Here is a 19,687-nt window from a genome sequence, read left to right on the forward strand (position 1 = left end):
ATATTTTCAAGACTATTAAAATCTGGGGAAAAAATACGAAGTCATAAGCAAATATTTCTTCTAAGATTCTTTAATTGGGATAAAAGTCTCAGGGTTAGCTCACAGGAATGGTCTGCAATAAAGAAAAATTAGGTCAGTGTCTAGTGGTTTCTGCAAACTTTAGCAGAAAAGCTGAGAACATTCTGAGCATCATAAAAGCATTCTTTTGGGTCAGGGTTTTTTGTTGTTTTAGTTCTTTAATCTCTAACTTCTCAACATATTACAATTTAGAAATGCCCATATGCTTAACTAATGGTAATAAGGAAATACAATGTCAAAGAAAAGATACACAAACATGATCCTTTTCAATCATAGGTCTCTCTTTGGCAAGAAATAGACCACCATTTATTTACTTTCTCTCAGTGTAGGAAAAGGAGATTAAATGGTATTAACCTGTTAAGAAATCCCTGTGTATAAATGTTAGGATAGAGGGTAAAGAGTTTAAGCCACACCCTTTATGAGAAGAGTAGGTAACAGAGGATTTCGTCTTACTTGTAGTTATGGTAGAGCATAATAACCGTCTATTACAGAGCTGGAAGAGGGTATTTCCTATAACTAGAAAGTCACCCTATGAACATTTTAGTCAACCTGTAGAAATTCTGCTATCTAATCAAGTGTTCTTTAGATGTGAAACATGAATAATATGTTATTTTTTAAAAAAATGGTAAAGTATCTCCCTCCTTAGAATTCACCAATTTCTGATCCTGTTAAACTTTCATAGAATCCATGAAGAATTAAACAGGCTTACTCTAGATATTTCCTCATTAAGTAAAATTGGAAATAACCGTTTGCAATTCCAGGAAAAAAAAATCCAATACAATCTAATACACACATTAGTAAACTTTACAGAACACATATTCTATCAACCCTAAGCAATCCCCACCCACCCACCCACCCAAAAGGAAGCCAGTCTTACCCTCCGTAAGATATTCGTTGTATGTGGATCCACATTAAAAGAACTGCTAAATTCCACTGCAGTAGGAAAAATACAAATAAGAACCCCAAACTGACCTAACAATTTCTACTCACTCCTCCTTCTTCAGGATATTTTTTTTTAAAGAGAGGGAAATAAGCATTCCTTGTAATTTGACTGCAAAAATCATTTCCTGTCCAATTATTTCTAAGCCTATACTAGATACCAAATAATAATGGAATGCCCAAATCACCAGGAACTCAACATTACTGTTATTTTTGCAAAAAAAGGTAATATATAAAATTCCCTCCCCCCAGGCAATGAACAGGGGAGAAAAAACACGTTACTTTAAAAAATGGCTATATCTGTAGGTTTTTAAAAATGGCTGTATCTGTAGGTTTTTAGAAACCAGCACCAAATGTTCATGTTTAATTATTCTGAGCAAACATTTAGGAATTAACATTCCCTAACATTATGGACAAACAAAAGAGTGAACAATAAGGGAATAACTTTCAAGAAATATTGCATGTTGGTAAGAACCATTAAGTCAAATAATCGGACTGGCTCATTTGTAAAGATGCTATAGGTTTGCCCAGTTTGGAAATAGCACACCTCACTGCCAGCTAATACACCTACTCCCCAAATCATCAGTACAGCTTATTTGATTTGTAACTAGGCAGCATTAAATAAAACAACTTGAAAATATAGTTTTAAAAAAGTAACTCAAAACAATCCATATTAGAATGGTTTTCTATGCTCTCTATTAAGGAAAAAACAAAAACCATCAAACCACTGCATAAAGTGTCCAGAAAAACTGAAAGATTCACAAATAGTAGTGTCCATTCAAGTCTACATAACCCTTTATTACATTATACTGATAGCAATATTATGATCAACATTATACAAGTTTCCTTATTTCTTCCTCATACTGCAACAATTTTATTCCCATTGTATGACAGATTTTAACTAGGCAAATCGTTTAAATCAACTTTTTGCACCTTGAATTTACAAACTACCGGATGTTAAGTTTCCTGAAAACTATTTTACTTTTAAGCTTTACTTAAAGATAAACCTAAAACTCAATTCTAAAAACAAAACAAAACAAAACAAAACACAAAAACCTAAGGTGCTTTAAAAAGAACTCTGCAGAAATATACTGATACCAATGTTTGAAAGATAACCTACAGGGGGATGTAAAAGGGCAATTATCATACAAAAAACTTCTATGGCCAACTCTTGTTAGAAAATTTATTTTATAAATAAACTTCTTTCATGATAGAAGATGAAATCAAAAGATGGAGATTTAATTTGTCCCTAAAAAAAAGTAGTTGCTCAGGACATACAAGCTGAGTACACTGAAATCATACTGCTTCTTTGATAAAAGAAAAAATATTTTAGCCAGGCATACCATTAACAAAAAAAGACCATGCCACCTTTCCCTAGTCTTTTGATCTTTGGGGACTAGTATTACCCAAGATAACCTCATCAAAGAAGTTGGTTGGCAAACCTACCAAATAGGAGTCTTAGGTCCCTTAATTTTGATAGTCATCTTAGTAAATATAAAACTTTAGCTACTTGACCAGTGGAGCTTATAAAGTGCATTAAGTATAAGAAACAACGGAAGTGCTAAACTCACTTGGTAGAACTTTAAGGGACTTGATGTCACCAATAGGGCAAAAAAACAACATTATAGTTTTCTGTTCAGATTTTATTTGAAATCTAATTCAAATTGTCAAAGCTACAAAAGGGGAGAAGACATCTGTATTATTTTTGCTAAGTCACAACATCCTAAAACAAAATACTACTACTGCCAGCAGATCCATTATACACATTTCTGATGAAATTCATTAGCACAATAAAAATTTCATCTTGAGAAACAGCCACAACGAAAGTAATTTATACAATATAAAACAATGACAGGTCTACAGATGCAGTTACTCATGAGTTTACACATGCATTCACAAACAAAAAAACAAAAAATCCAGGAATGCTCTTTCATTTGATTTTTTGTTGTTTTCTTTTTTTAAAAAAACAGACCATTCAGGCACAAAACAAAATTGCATTTCCAATAAGTGACAGCATCTTAAAAATTTATGTCAGTGTTTGTTTTTCTTTGACTTTTTATGAGACCTGTGTGGAGATCGGGACTGGGATCTGGATTTCTTCCCTGACTTTTTAGGGGATCTAGACCGTGATCGCCTAGACCTTTTAGGTGTCCTCGAACCAGATGGTGATCTGAGGAAACAAACAAACAATTTATCAAAGCACTCATATGATCAAAATGGACCATCCTTCAATTACCTAAAATGATCTTTAACAGAGCACAATGAAAGTCAGAAATAAAAAAGGCTGTAAACTTCCCAAATTCATATTTTGCCTACTTTACACACACACACACACACACGTAATTTTGCACCTTCTGTGCACTGCATCAATGATTATGAGCGGTGTGCTTGCTTAAAAAGACTGATTCCTGAGCCCTACCACTGCTCTATTTAATCAAAATCCCAAGAAGCAGGGACTGGGAATTTGCAATTTTAACAAGTTCCCCAGGTTACTGATAGATCCCTTAGTCTGAACCTCTAAATCTGCAAGATAAAGTTCAAAATGGCATCTAAGATCATTCACTAAATTTTTGAAAAAGTGTTACAACCTATCTTCTTGAAGGAAAAAGCACCAACTACTGCATATCATTCAAGGGAATCATTTAAGATACCGTAATTCTGTAAGTGCAGTTCATGAAGATTACCAAAACAAATAAATACACTTTATATATATGCAAGTGCCATTTAGAAAAGGAAAAAACTTATCTTTTATAAAAATTTTACTAAAAATGGTCACAAAAATAAATTTTTAGGATATAAAGCAGTTTTAGTTCTCAGGAAAATTCCACTATGTAACACCAGATGAATAAAACATTTCTTAACCACTTTTCTGGAACTACAAGGAAAAAAAGTATATAACACACATTTAAATTACCCACTGAAGAATGGTATTTATTTCCACAAATCTCTACCCAAGAACTTGCTAATAAGATGCAGGGGCAGGAGGGAGGGGGTAAAGTATTCTCCTTTCAGCCTTGACAAAATCAAAGAATATTTTATAGAAACTGAAGAACAGAATGAAAAGTAAAGCAGCTACCCCTAGTCCACAGAAAACACTGGATATAATGTTTAAAATTCTTGGCTGGTCTTTACTTGTTGGAAGCCTTCTTGTGCTTTAGTCATGAGGAGACTGGGGTGGGGAGGTGGGAAGGAATAATCTAAAATGAAAGTATACTTCTCTGGTTTTCTAAAGCCCTTTAAAAAATGGTTGCCAGCCAAATTATTTTCAAAAGCTGGTGAAATGACAAGAAAACTGGCATTTGAAATATTACAAAAAAATAACTTGCATTTACCTTTTGGCCTTTTTGCTAACATCTCTAGGAGAATCTTTGTGAGATGACCTGGATCGTGAGCTCTCTTTATGAGATCTTTCTGAACGCTCTGATCGCTCCGATTTGGGTGAAGGGGATTTCACTCGTCTACCACTGCTACTGCGAGACGGGCTAGGGGATGTGCTGTGTCGTCTTTTCCTACGGAACAAAGCCCCCAAAATATTCCATAAGTGAGCAAAGGATCAGGTATTCATTTTCCTTCTACTGAATCAGCTATTAATTCCTATCAGTTTACACTAACTTTATTTTCACTAACCTTGTTAATGTTATTTTCCAACAACATTCAAAGCCCTTTATAAAGAACAAGAAAGTCTTAAAGATAGGCTGATCAAAACAAAAACTGAAGTCAACTAAATTGGATTTTCTTTTGCTGTAGGAGATCGGGACAATGGATAAAATCTCATTAAGGTCTCTGGTAGGTAACAGTATTTAATGTTAATCCTCCAATCTTGAAACTTTTATTGTGCTTATATAAGAAAATGGGGCATCATGTTGGCAAGTTACTCTTAAATGGTTGGGAGGAGGGCAAAGGAAGGGGGAAAAAATTAAGCAAAAGAGAAATATTTCAACATTTGGAGAATGTGGGTGGAGGATATCTGGGAATTTTTTATACTATCTTTGCAACTTTTCTATAAATCTGAAAGTATATCAAAATAATAAATACAAGACAAACAAGTGGTAAATTTAGCATTTAACCAATTAGTATACCTATGTTATTTGTAATTACCTGTAGAGTAACTAAGCCAGAATTTTTTTATTTGCATTCACTTGGATATTAGGAAAATCTTCGTTAACTAAAGCAATTTTCTCTATTAAATGAGAGATTTAGGAACTGTGAAAGTAAAATAAAAACTAAGAGAGAAATGATTTTGATTAGAATGAAGACTTAAAGTGAGGAGTGAGTCCCTATGGCCTATGTACACAAACTCCTTTTAGACAGGAATGGGAGACTCAAGTTTACAAAGGCAGCAGTCTCAGCAGAGAAGAAAAGCTTATACCAAAGGCAACAAGGAAGATGTAGCAAGCCTGTTTAGTTATTTAAACCTTAGGTTTGATACCTAATATGGTAACTGAATTCTTGCACTTAACTAAGGCTAAGGTACCATTTGAACCATGCAATGGGATGATGTCCCAATTAACTAAGCCAAGTGCCAACTAACTGCCCCATTTCTCAGTTAATTCTGCCTCCTACAGGCAGGAGCCAAACATGTTTATCATGAAAAAATACTTTTCAAGTTTGTTGGCATCAGTGATGAAAACATTACAAAATGAAACATTCCAAAACTTTATTTGGGGGGTGGCACACAGTAATGTCATTTATTTTTTATCTTTTATTATTACTATTACTAGTACTATTACTACCTGAGTTAGCCAACATATAGTATACATTATTAGTTTTTGATTTAGTGTTCAAAAAGCAGTATAGGCATTTAAATGAGAAGTGTATACCTTTCTTTCCTTGTTGGAGTACATTCATCTTTTTCCTTCTTGTCTTTAGATCGAGATTCCAATTTTTCTTTATCCTTTTTATCTCTTTCTCGTTCTCTTTCTAATTCCTTCTCTTTTTCCTGTTTTATTTTTTTAAAGAAAAAATATTTAGTCATTAAAAATACCTATCTAGGTTAATCTCGTTTATGCAACAATATTTTAATTTTTAAATCACTACGTATAATGCCATTTTTAAAAAAAATACCTACTCTTCCAGGAAACCTAGTTATTTCTTCTACTTATACTGAGTGATAATACTAATACCAGTTACTAAGTCCGTACCATAGACCAAATAATTACTAAACAACTTTCCATATACCACTGCATGTAATACTTCAAATATTCCTTAGGAATACTACTATTATCCTCATTCAAGAGATGAAAAATGAGACTCAGAAAGGTTAAGTACTATGCTCACAGTCACACTGGGTGGTGAAGTCAGGACTGGAGTCCAGGCTGTAGAGCCAGGGCTCTTAACTACTTCCTCTGTCCCACCACTTAAAAAAAAGGAAAAAGCCAACAATACACTGGCCTATCTTAAACTACAATAAAATAGTAGCGATTCTATAGCAAGTGGATTTAATCTAAAGAGAGCTCTCTCCAAAGCACAAGGCTGAAAAGGAAAAATAGTTATTCATAATAATCATCCATCAGAAAATCTTACTAGTAACAAGTACCATTTTTATTGGAAATTTTACATCCTAATTTATAAAAGTACAAACTGACTACATGACTATACAATTATATAAACCAGAAAGATGACCTATCTACTTATTCCCACTGCTACAATCACCACTTCTCACCTGAAATTATTTCTGTTGATAATATACTTAAGGGAGTGGCTACAGAAAATGAACCCACTAAGGCAACTTAGCTCTTCATTAACAGGAATTTAATTTCTCTGATTTGTATTCATCAAGAAAGCTATCTGGTAGCTGATAAAAAGCCTATACCAGAAGTTACAAACAGAAATGTTCTGTAAACAACCAGACAATAAATATTTTCCGTTCTGTGGGCCACATACAGTCTCTGTCCCAGGATTCAACTCTGTCACAATAGTCCAAAAGCCACTATCGATAATACGTAAGTGAAGGCACATGGCTATGTTCTAATAAGCTTATTTAGAATGAGGTGATGGCCTGTGAGGTGATGAATCTCCTCACCCTCAGTATATACCTTCAAGAAACACATCCTCCTCTCCAGTTACAATCATGGAATGCAAAGAGATTAAAATGATATTACATGCATTACAACCATCAGGACCAGTGAGTATCTCAAAGTGTAGTCTTCCATGCAGATCAGATACCTGCCACCAACTCCAAAGGGACTCATGGAGTACAGATACATCTTTTTTAAAATCTCATTTTTCTTTTTTTGAAATACAACATATAGAGTATAGATTTAAAATGTAATGCAGAGGGCACCATCTTCCTCTGGTGATCTGTAGGATATATTTTCCTGATTGATAATTTTATAGGAATCAAACTAGTTAAAATACTCAAAATATTTTAAACAATTTAATCCAATAAAAGAGTAATAGTAGCTATTATCTCACAATCCTGCAAAATTGGGACTATCGACCCAGTTTCACGAAGAAAAGCAGGATCCAGTGATTCGCCTAGAAGAGAGCGAAGGGCGGCACCAGGAACGCACAGGTCTGTGCGGCGCCAAAGCTATCTGACTATAGTGCTGCTCCCGTCACCAGTACTATGCCATTAACAGCTTTTAGAGATTCTAACTTCTGTTCCAGCATGTTCTTATTTCTCTCTCTCTCTCTCTCTCTCCATATATATATAATGTGTGTGTGTGTGTGTGTATAGTCTTTTTTGTAATGATAGTCAAGATATAGGTAAAAATTAATAGCAGTCCCAATAAAATTCCTGGGTTCTTCCAAAAATTAACATGTGTTCTAAAATTCTCTGTATATCGCTACATATTTTTTATGCATAAAGAATACGAGGCTTAGAATTCACTGATGAGGTATTCTACCACTTGGTGTCCTTCTTTGGAAACAGTGGAAAAGGAGCCCTAAATGAACTTCCCAAACTAACTCCATCTTTGTCTTTGTGCCACTTCTGAGGGTTGCTGGTGTTTCATTGTCACAAATGTTGAAGCTTCACAGAAGGTCTTCCAGTTCTGAAAGCATGGTCTTAGCAGATTTTCTAGTCCATAGGTAGCATATCCAGAATAAAAAAGTGTGCTGTTGCCCTAAGACCCTTTTCCAAGTTGAAATAATTGCAAAACATCAAATTTCAAATGTTCCCAATTGTCTACCAGTATTCAGCATTTACACATGAAAGGGTGTAATGTGAGACATACTTTTCTTTAAGTATACCAATACACCAATATTCTAGGTAGTCAAACAAATAACTTTGGAAAATGCATATTGTTGAATACACTCATTCCTTACTCGTTGAAGAAGTTTATCTCTGTAGTGTTCTACTTGCTCCTGAAAGCTCTGGCCTGGTTTTTTAGGTCTTTTTCCAGATTCCAATTCATCCTGAAACTTCATAACTTTGAGCTGTGAAATAAGACATTTTAAAAATAAATCTTTTCATCACTATAGTTTTTCAAGCAGTGCTTTGCTCCTGTAAAAAATTTTTTTCTTTGAAAAAGTGTGTAAAAAGGAAAAAAAAGGAACATAGCAAAGTAGTAACTGATTAGGACTCAGTCAAAATATAACATCAACATAAAGCTCCCTTATCTGAAGGCCACTTGTTAGACGAGTCCAATCATGAAGAATTCAAGTGATCGCACGTGGGCCCACATGCTCTCTGCACAGCCACGTGAGATGACTCATGAACTATAGTTCATGCCCTTAAGAATCTACTTATTATCTCAATGATAATGAATTTGCTCTCTGGCTCCCCAAATGTGAAAGGCAAGGTTGCTAAATGCAACCTACTTCCAACAAGACAGGACAGCAGGCAGAACACAAGTAACCATAATTTTTTTTTTAAGCAGCATTCTTTACAGTTCACACAGGACCAAAAACAGAGCAACAGAGTTTGAAGGTTTCACTCTATTTACAGTACAGTGCAATTACTGAACATCAAGAAAAGGTTAAATCATAGTAGAAATATACTAAGAGTATATACTAACAAAAAAAAGATTAGAAAAACTTCCGATTCCATTTCTTGTAATTTATCCATATCAGCACAAAACTATTTGTACAAAATTATTCAATTCTGCATTGTTTGTGTATACATTATATATTTTAAGTATTTTATGTTAATATGCATTATATATTAATACATATATATTTATAGGTAATTTATGTTACATATGTAAATGTAATATAAATATACTTACTATATAAAGATATATATACATCTTTATGGAACAAAGGGAGAACAGGTAAGGTGAAATGCATGAAGATTCAGATAATGTTGGAAGTGGAGGCAGAAAGCACATATGGATCCACTGGGTTGCAGTGCCAAACCTGTATACCTTATTTCACTCAAAGAGGGAAAGAAAACAGTCTTGCCTAATGGAATTATTGTATATGCAAACATCTTAACCTATTTTTATTGAGCACTGATATGTCCTTTAAATGGACTAAATGCTACTATAAATGTTTTATTTGTATTTGGAAACAAGACCTCATTTGTTTTAGGTTTTCCCCCCCTCGCTACAAATGAGGCTTTCCAACCAACAGAATGGGAACAAGTTACAAAAACCTTCTTCCGTTCAAAGTGTTATTTTCACTGTTTTTGACTTCATGACCATTTCTCATACTTTCGCCAACTTTTGCCCTTTTTCTACCTAATTCCACTTCTATAACCAGGTCATTTATAATCAGAGATTTGAGGTTCTTGCCTCTTTCAAAACTCTTAAAAACTCTTTGCATTGTTGTTTTAATGAGGACTACATTTCAAAACACAGAAGACATAAGGGTAAGAGAGAGGGGAAAAGGGAAAGAAATGTAAATGTCTCACTTCACCACTGTGTGAAGCCTCCTATGACTAAAGTGACTCTGTTCTACAGAATGCATTCATGGCAAATCAGCTTAAGAGTTAAGCGCTGCTCAGTGTTACTTTGGAGAAAGAAAGGCATTCCTAGAGAATCTTTTTAAAAATCATTATAGGGCGCCTGGGTGGCTCAGTTGGTTAAGCGACTGCCTTCGGCTCAGGTCATGATCCTGGAGTCCCAGGATCGAGTCCCGCATCGGGCTCCCTGCTCGGCAGGGAGTCTGCTTCTCCCTCTGACCCTCCTCCCTCTCATGCTCTCTGTCTCTCATTCTCTCTCTCTCTCAAATAAATAAATAAAATCTTTAAAAATAAATAAATAAATAAATAAAAATAAAAATCATTATAAAATCCTAGGGCGCCTGGGTGGCTCAGTTGGTAAAGCAACTGCCTTCGGCTCAGGTCATGATCCTGGAGTCCTGGGATCGAGTCTCACGTCGGGCTCCCTGCTCAGCTGGGGGTCTGCTTCTCCCTCTGACCCTCTTCCCTCTCGTGCTCTCTGACTCTCATTCTCTCTCTCTCTCTCAAATAAATAAATAAAATCTTTAAAAATAAATAAATAAAAATCATTATAAAATCCTTATAGTTCCTGCTCATGTGACCTAACTCAGGTGCAAGCACAAGTCCAGGGCACCCAGAAAACAGGTGGCAAAGAGTCCCAACTCAAATGAGAGCAGCACCATGTACTGGCTTGTTTGCCAGCTAGCTATCTCCCTGTTGCCCTGGGACAGTGGCAAGTATCACCTTCCCACTCAACTATCCACTCTTTCCTCAGGGGTCAGGGCAAAAAAGGGATCTTTCTGCTCCAACAACATAGAAGACACACCACCACCACCCCAACCAACCCATGTGTTCCACACCTCCAACCCTTCTTGGTAGAAGTGGGGATGCCAACAGAATAGGAAAAGACAACTCCAGCATAGGCCAGGCTCTAAGCAGTATATCTGAAAGATTAAGAACTTCCTTCCAGCCAACACCAGTAATACCCTATGCCTGCATGTTTTCTAAGTGCTTTGTGAAAGTCTGTATTTTATAATACATATTCTTCGGTTTTTATTAATCCCATGCTAAAAAATGTTCAGTTACATAAGTCAAACCAGTCAAAGAAAGACAAATACCATATGATTTCACTCATATGTGGAATCTAAGAAACAAAACAAATGAACAAAGGGGGGGGAAGGGGGAGGAGAGAGACAAACAAACCAAGAAACAGACTCTTAACCATAGAGAACAAACTGACAAACTGACAGTTACCAGAGGAGAGGTGGAAGTGGGGGGATGGGTGAAATAGGTGATGGGGATTAAGGAGTGCACTTGTGATGAGCACCAGCTGTTGTATGGAAGTGCCAAATCACTGTATTGTACACCTGAAACTAATATTACACTATGTGTTATCTAACTGGAATTTAAATAAAAACTTAAAAAATGTTCAGCTATAGACATCTTTATTACAATGTATTTGGGGAAGAGAAGAGCTTTCAAAAAGAAAAACTATAATGGGGCGCCTGGGTGGCTCAGTCCTTAGGCATCTGCCTTCGGCTCAGGTCATGATCCCAGAATCCTGGGGTCGAGCCCCGCCTCAGGCTCCCTGCTCCAGGGGAAGCCTGCTTCTCCCTCTCCTACTCCCCCTGCTTGTGTTCCCTCTCTCGCTGTGTCTCTGTCAAATAAATAAAATCTTAAAAAAAGAAAATATATTTTTATTCAACTCCAGGAAGGCAGAGTTCGGTAAGCTTGGGAAGAGTTCTGAGAGTTAAGAATAGGCATGGGCAGCTTGGAAAAATTCCACAGGTAGAGTATATTCACTGATACATTTGTGCCCCTAAAAAATTTATAGAGAATGTATATAAATAAATACATCCCAGGAAAAATGAATCAACATGTTAACTCTGAAAACCTCTTCTCTTCACTTACAATAGACAGTATGCTGATTCTGTCTAAGGTTAAACCAAAATACTTTCCCTGTTAACATTCTGGCTTGGTGATTCCAAGAAAGAGTTGGACAAAAACTTGTACCAGCACAACAGTGACTAGAGAACTGGAAACAAGTTAACGACTATGGCAGATATTACAAAGTAGTACAACGAGTAGTGCTGACACACAGTAGGCATGCAAAATACTGTTAGTTATATGAACGGATAAAGATTTAAAATGCACTCTTATATATACTTTTGAGACTCTGGGCAGACTGCTACACCAACGTTTACTGGGAATGTTTCATCTCCTTGGGGCAAGGAATGGGGAAGGTTCCCATTACAACACCCTTCCCTCTCTGATATGTCTGACTAGTTTTGGTAATAAAACAGGCATTAAAAAAGGAGAGGGAATTGAGGGAGGAAAAAATTTGCTTGAGATGGTCTGGATTTCAGACTATCATAAGGTTTTCCCCTTCTTACTGTTACTACTTAATGTCTACTCTCCCCATCACAAAAGGATGCATACACTTAAAATGAGCCCACTGTAATAAAATGTACACATAACTTGAACGTGCCAGAAAGAATCTCACTTTTCCTTGTTACATACTATGTGCACTCAAATGTTATGGACTTCATAATGCCAAATGTAATCTATTCATTAGAAGAATCAAGATCTTCAGAGGATCTCCTCTGTGCCACACACTGGATTTATGATAATGAACAGACAACAGACAAAGCCCTTTCCCTTCGTGTGAATCACAGCCTCGTAGGGAATACAGACATTAAACAAGCAAGATAAGAAAACAAAAATAAAACACACACCATAATACATGTAAAATCACAAGAGAAATAAATAGGGAGAAGTAAGCAAATACAGAAGTTTAAGAAAAGGACAGCAGGAGAGAAGGGATGCTTGAACTAAGAGACCTGTAGGAAGTCAGCTGGTATGAAGGTTTCCAGGCACAGAAAACACAGCATGCAAAGGAATGATGCCAAGAGGGAGCTTAGGTCAGTGGAAAAGTGAGAGAAAGCCAGTGAAGTATAGTTTCAACTTCATTGCAATACTAACCTCAATTTCACGAAGTTTAGCTCGTTTTTCCTCACTCATTTCAGAGTACTTAGAGAACTTGGACTCAGTCATTTCTTCTTTGATTGGATTAGAGTACAAATGATGTTCTTCTGATTTGGAACTCTGAGTATCTTCTTCATCTTCACTTTCTTCTTCTTGACTGGAAATAAACAATATATCATATGTCAAGGCAGAAAGAAAATGTTACATTTTACAGTCTGGCTTTATTTTTCACTGCCTTAGACTGTAAATAATGTTAACAAAACATAAGAGGCCAATTCATTACTAAAACATTTCTAGAAAATATTTTATAAAATAATACAATTTTATAAAACTTATGTTTCTTCCACATAAGAAGTTGAGCTTCAACATAATCACTTTTAAAAATTCTGTGTATGTTAATGTTATCTGTGTGCCTTTCATTCTGCAAGAAACTTTCCTTACGGCATTAAGTGAAATGAATAATCAGGCAATGATTCCCCACATTTTCCAGTTCAGCGTGAGTTCGGGAAGCTTAACATTAAAAAAGCCAAACGTATTTACTCTTTCTTCAGCAGGGGCTATACACTAGAAAATACATGAGTTCGTGTCACACAGTTAACTATGAAACAATGTAGCATGTAAAGACCTTATCTGATTAGCATATAACCCTAGGAATAAAGCAATGTATAAATTTTAAATATTATCACACATTAGTACTCATGTCAGAATTGATTCTAAGAATTATACTGATTCCATATCAGATAAGAAGAAGAAAATGAAAAACTAAGTGACTGCTACAGGTAAGGATATAAAGAAGAAAAAAATCTACCCCTCCAGAAGCAATATAGTGGAAACAGACAGGCAAGCAACTATGTGCAAAGTTGGTCCTCACTGCTAGACTCAGACTGACAAAATGTTCTTGAAACACAAATGAAGGGGCTTAAAAAAAAGAAAAAAGAAGTTGTATGCTCTGGGACAGGACTTTGGTGTGCACATATGTCAAATCTGGGCAAAACACGTCATCCACACACAAACTCAGAATGTTTATATATATATATATATATATATAAACAAAATTCCTTTTATAAACAATATTGATTGTGACATTAACATTACTGGCATAGCCTAGAAAATATGCCATTTTCCCTTTAATATTTGAACCTTATTTGTTGGGATTGGGTACTAAACACATTCTACCATAAGCAGGAGTCCTTTCAGTATATATTTAAAACTATTCATAATAATGTAAAAGTAGTTATAACCAAATTCGTTCCAAATAAAAATTATTTGAGAGACTGATGACAGAACTCACACACTGATGAGAAAAATGTAAACAAGGCAGATAAAAATAAAATGTTGACAATTCAGAATAAGAAACATGGTACTAAGAGAAGACTATACTACTAGTTTTGTAATTTCTTACCCAAAGGTCCTTTCCTGAACATTACTAAAGTGCTTTACAAACTTTATACTCTCAGAGCCCCACAAATCATTAGTACCTCATAAAGGTACAACTCACTACAATACTTAAAGAAGAAAATAGTAAAAGCAAACCATTTCTAGAAAACTATATTCATTGTGGAAATAAATATTTACTTATACTTAACACTTCTCATTAATTTGTCAGAAACTTCCTAAATGCAGTTTTTTTTTTTAAAGATTTTATTTATTTATTTGACAGAGAGAGACACAGTGAGAGAGGGAACACAAGCAAGGGGAGTGGGAGAGGGAGAAGCAGGCTCCCCACTGAGCAGGGAGCCCAATGCGGGGCTCGATCCCAGGACCCTGGGATAATGACCCGAGTCGAAGGCAGACACTTATCGACTGAGCCACCCAGGCGCCCCCTAAATGCGGTTTTTAGTTAATTTTTTTAAACACAAGAATTTCTTATTTTATGGTGCATAAATTTTTTACAAGTATTTCAGATGCTTTTAAATGGTTAAACTATATGCATGTGTATGTGTAAATACAGAGGTTTGCTGGAAGATTATTCCGGAAAGGGTCACTCAAAAAGATGAGTCACGGGCGCCTGGGTGGCTCAGTTGGTTAAGCGACTGCCTTCGGCTCAGGTCATGATCCTGGAGTCCCAGGATCGAGTCCCACATCGGGCTCCCTGCTCAGCGGGGAGTCTGCTTCTCCCTCTGACCCTCCTCCCTCTCATGCTCTCTCTCGCAAATAAATAAAATCTTAAAAAAAAAAAAAAAAAAAAGATGAGTCACAATTAAATTGTGGTATCTATACAATGGAAATTACCTAACCAATTCCAGCCTGTATTTACAAATTTCAGTAATTTTTTTGCAAATTCAAATATTCCTTAATAAATATCCTTGAACACTTATCTGAATGCTTTCAACTACAGATAAATACAGAGCACATAACTATATGGACACAAAATAATGCCCATGACACTTACGTGAAAAATGGGGTCAGAGAACAGTATGGACAGTATTATATAATTTATGTTTAAAATAAATATACATGTCTTACGTATACAGAGAAATGATCCAGATGGCAAGACACCAAACATTAACCATATTATTTACTTTTAAAGTGAGTTACACTTGATAATCTAAAATACATATTCATTTTACAATTGCGATTTTAATTTTTCAGGGCCTGAGCAGTCTGTTCTAACTGGTTTTGACTTTAGCTCTCAGTTACCAGTTCTAGGTTCAGATCTCATCATAGCTTCATCTTACTCTTTTAAAGAAATGGAAATTCAAATCTATAAAACCATACAGGATTCATTATAAATGAAATTAAACTACTATTTGGAAGTTTTCTACAAAACAATAGTAGGGCTCTATTTTTTTTTAATCACCTTTCTGCCATAAAAAATAATTACTAGTTTCAAAATGGCATTTTGGATTCAGCCACTAGAGAGCAGTAGCGAGGCATAAGAAAATTTCAAAGACCAAAAAGTTGTATATGAAAAAATATCTTATCCTTGCTTTGTACTTTCAGAAAGTTATTTTTGTTATTGTGATTTGTTTGGAGCTCTTAAAAATAAAAAAAATTAGGGGCGCCTGGGTGGCTCAGTCGTTAAGCGTCTGCCTTCGGCTCAGGTCATGGTCCCAGGGTCCTGGGATCGAGCCCCGCATCGGGCTCCCTGCTCCACGGGAAGCCTCCTTCTCCCTCTCCCACTCCCCCTGCTTGTGTTCCCTCTCTCGCTGTGTCTCTACCTCTCTCTGTCAAATCAATAAATAAAATCTTTAAAAAATAAAATATATTTCCCGTGATCCAGGTCTCGCTGTATAAACATGATTACTCTGTCAACACTAAAAATGCAGTCACATTCCAAACATTAACACAAATAACAAATTTATACAAAAAAAAGTTAACACTTTTAGAAACAAAACCAACTGAAGAAATATTTGAGTTCTGCAATGGCCTCTTCTACCCTTCCTTCCCCCTAAATTATTATGTCATGAATACATATAATTATTTTAAGCCAGTGATGCTACAATAGTGAGAGACGTTAATAATGATGATTATATTCATTAAAAAAAGGTTAAAGCACTATTTTAAAGCAAACTGGACTGTCTCAATTCCTGTACTCCTCAACAGCCCTAGAGAGGTATTTCCACCAGCAAACCACACCTATATTTTGTAAATATTTTGTCATAATCATTGCTGATTTGTTCTGACCATCCCAATGTTTCTGGAAAGACATCACTGCTGCCAAGTTTTCCTCAGCATATCAAATTGTGCTCCCACATATGCTGATCAGTCACATTTCCTTCACAATCTAAATGCTACTAATACCTATTTTCTGAATCCACAAAAATGCCCAAATTGTGCTGGGACACAAAAGGGACTTTTTCCTTTGTTCACTCTTCCATTTGATAACCATAAAAAAAAATTTTTTTTTTTTTAAAGCAGAAACCTCTGCTTTGTGTTCTTGAGGTCACCTATTCTATTTAATAAAATCAACTTCCTTCCAATGATTTAAAAAGGTGTCAAGTTCTACCTGAAAACTACCAATACACACTTGCCAGGAGAAACTGGGAGCAGTATTCCTATAATCACAATCTTGGGGTGATTACCGAAGAGCAAAATTCAAAATTGTAATTTCTCTACATGTTAAAAGCTTTCTTTCTGTTATTTATTCTTAGTCTGAGGTGTTTACATTTAAATAACAGAATGGCCATAATGCAATGCTTAGCACTGTACAATTCAAATAAAAAGCAGCATAACTTTCCCATTCACATTTAAAAAATCACTTTTTTGGAGCCAAAACAATACCTGATGACAAAGATCTGAAATAAGTGCAGTTGACCATTTAGTAACTACCGAGAGTATACGCACCTAGCGTAGAAAAATCAACTCAGAAGCAAAGTGAAACCAGAGCCATCAAGACCAGAAACCAAAAGCTCTTTATTCACTGGAAAAAACAATGACAAACTAAAAATGATCCTCTCGAGTTTTTTAAGAGTGAGTTTTCCTCTTTACTATTATTTCAAGCATACCTCTTAATGAAAAAGGGAGTGTATATGCAATAAGAAACTAAGTATGTTTGAAACTGAGATTCTTACTTTTGATTTTCTTCTTCTTCTGATTCTTCATGTTGGTCAAATAACTCCCACTTAGAAGTTGTTACAGCTGAGTGGAAGGGAAAAAAGGATGTAATTCCATAAGGTAAATTAGCATTTTTGCAGTAGCATAGAAGCCCAGCTTTAGACTGAAAGTTTATATTACAGAAGTTATTTACAATTATCTATTTTTTGAATAGCCATTTCTATGCGCTAAATTTCTTTCTTTCCTCATACCTATGCCTTAATTTTATTCAAATTCATGGAGTGACAAATTACGTTATCATTCTTATTTGTGTGCTAGATGGTTAACATTTATTTCATTAGAACCTACAAATACTAGAACCTACAAATACTAACAATTATGATTATAAACACTAAGGACACATGTCCAAGTAATTATGAAAGGCAGGTCTAAACTGCATCTAATAAGTCAAGCACTATGGGAAGATCAAAGCCTGGTTTCTCTGAAAGTGACCTCTAAGTAGATTTCCAAATAGGTATACCTTCCCATCTACATTTTCTACTGAAATGCCTTAACCTGAGAAGTTTTAGTGATTTCTCGGATTTACTCTCAAAGCATCCAAACTGAAAGATCTAAGAAAATGGTAACAGCAACCATAATGAAAATTTAGCCACTAGACATAACTCTGGGTCTTAAGGTTGAAACATCATAAAATGCAAAAAGGAAACATAAACACTAATGATTAATTTTAGGTACTCAATTTTTTAAAGCTTAATATTTATTGTACTTTTACTCACCCTGTGCTTCCAATTCAGATTCATCTACAGCTTCCCATTTTGATGGGGCAACTTTAAATATGGGCTCATTCTTCTTTGAGTCCTCAGTTGCATCCACTATTGAGGAAAGATAAGCCATTAACCCTGACTACAAGGGGTTGACTTAAGTAGTCCATGGGTATTCAATTATATTATTGAAAAGTAAAATAAAATAAGGCCACACATGGACTAATAATTGCTAGTGTCAAGAATTATGATTAATCCAATTCTCTACACCTGAGGTCCAATTTTTAAACATGTATGTGTCAATTCAGAATATACAAGTTGTTATGATTTCAAGCAAATGGAGAAGTTGGGGCAATAAAAAAATCCTTATTATCTCTACCTTATTAGATCATCAGTTTGAAATCTGAACTTACAAGGCACTCCATCAAGATCATCATCAAGACTCTTTATAGGGACCCCATCAAGATCATCAATGGGAGTAGCGTCAATAGGAATTCCATCCACATCTTCTAGAGGTGCACCATCAAGCTCTTCCTCAATGGGGGCACCATCGAGGTCATCTGGTACATCCTACAGAAATACACATACTGTTGTAACATTTTCTTTTGCTTACTAGTCATATTGCTACAAGATTAATTTGCAAACCAGTAAAAACCAACCAGCTGGATACCCACATTCCCAGGTACAATGTGAGGACATAACTAGGATATAATTTATCCTCCTGACAAAGAAGCAGTCATTCTTTCATTATTTATGAAATATCTACCAAGTGTTTACTGAAACCAGGTACCATGTAAGGCACTGAGCATACAATGATGAGCAAAAATGAGTTTGTCCCCCTGGTCCCTCCTGTAATAGGGCTTACTAGAATTTTTTTGTGTGGGGGGGGGAGGGAGGAGCAGGAAATCATATAATCACAATATACAAAGAACTGCAACTATCATGACCACTACAACAAAGAGGTATATCATAGTATTCAAGTGTATGATAAGTAAGTTTCACCTACAGAGGTCTGAGAAAGCTCAATGCAGTTATGCTTAAAGGATCTCTGGTAAACAGGAGATGTTTGAGAGAGAGGGAGGAGTATTTACAAAGGTCTATGGTAGAAGGAAATATATATTTAAGAAACTGAAATGAGGACCATGTGCTTGGAACAGGGGGGCCAATTAGGAGGATCTTGTAGGAGTGAAAGTGAAAATATAATTGGATTAGGATGGCAGAAATGAATATAAAAGATTCATGAAACACAATGAGGTGAAAAGCAACAGAATCGTGATGAATAGAATCTGCTACCATTGCGGTGCATCTCTTCATGCACATATTTACTTATAAGGCTATTTTAATAAAATTAAATCATGCTATATATATTGCTCTATTACATACTTCCTTCTACTAATACATTATATATCTTTTCATGTCATCAAAAGTCAAAAAAAAAATACATGGAGACAAATGAAAATGAAAAAGAAAAAGACAAAAAAAACAGCCCAAAATCTTTGGGACATAGCAAAAGCAGTTCTAAGAGGGAAGTTTGTATCAACTCAGGCCTACCTCAAAAAACAAGAAAAATCTCAAATAAACTATCTAACCTTACATATAA

General features: G+C 35.4%; 1 protein-coding gene across 3 annotated transcripts in view; it reads right to left on the bottom strand.

Moving 5' to 3' along the window:
- Window positions 1-1,794: 1,794 nt before the first annotated feature.
- U2SURP (U2 snRNP associated SURP domain containing) overlaps window positions 1,795-19,687 on the bottom strand; it is a 53,967-nt gene continuing 36,074 nt past the window's right edge. For all 3 annotated transcript variants that reach the window (XM_045903632.2, XM_045903631.2, XM_064586801.1), the window contains 8 exons: window positions 18,501-18,657; window positions 18,103-18,198; window positions 17,344-17,410; window positions 12,827-12,986; window positions 8,287-8,397; window positions 5,838-5,956; window positions 4,350-4,526; window positions 1,795-3,187 (listed from right to left, as the gene is read on the bottom strand). In XM_045903632.2, the coding sequence (XP_045759588.1) occupies window positions 3,049-3,187; window positions 4,350-4,526; window positions 5,838-5,956; window positions 8,287-8,397; window positions 12,827-12,986; window positions 17,344-17,410; window positions 18,103-18,198; window positions 18,501-18,657 (1,026 nt within the window). In that variant the 3' untranslated portion in view covers window positions 1,795-3,048. The remainder of the gene's footprint in view (window positions 3,188-4,349; window positions 4,527-5,837; window positions 5,957-8,286; window positions 8,398-12,826; window positions 12,987-17,343; window positions 17,411-18,102; window positions 18,199-18,500; window positions 18,658-19,687) is intronic.

Source organism: Mirounga angustirostris, unplaced genomic scaffold, assembly GCF_029215605.1.
Source record: "Mirounga angustirostris isolate CCGP_5_RB_7025 unplaced genomic scaffold, mMirAng1.0.hap1 SCAF_1, whole genome shotgun sequence".
Classification (NCBI taxonomy): domain Eukaryota; kingdom Metazoa; phylum Chordata; class Mammalia; order Carnivora; family Phocidae; genus Mirounga; species Mirounga angustirostris.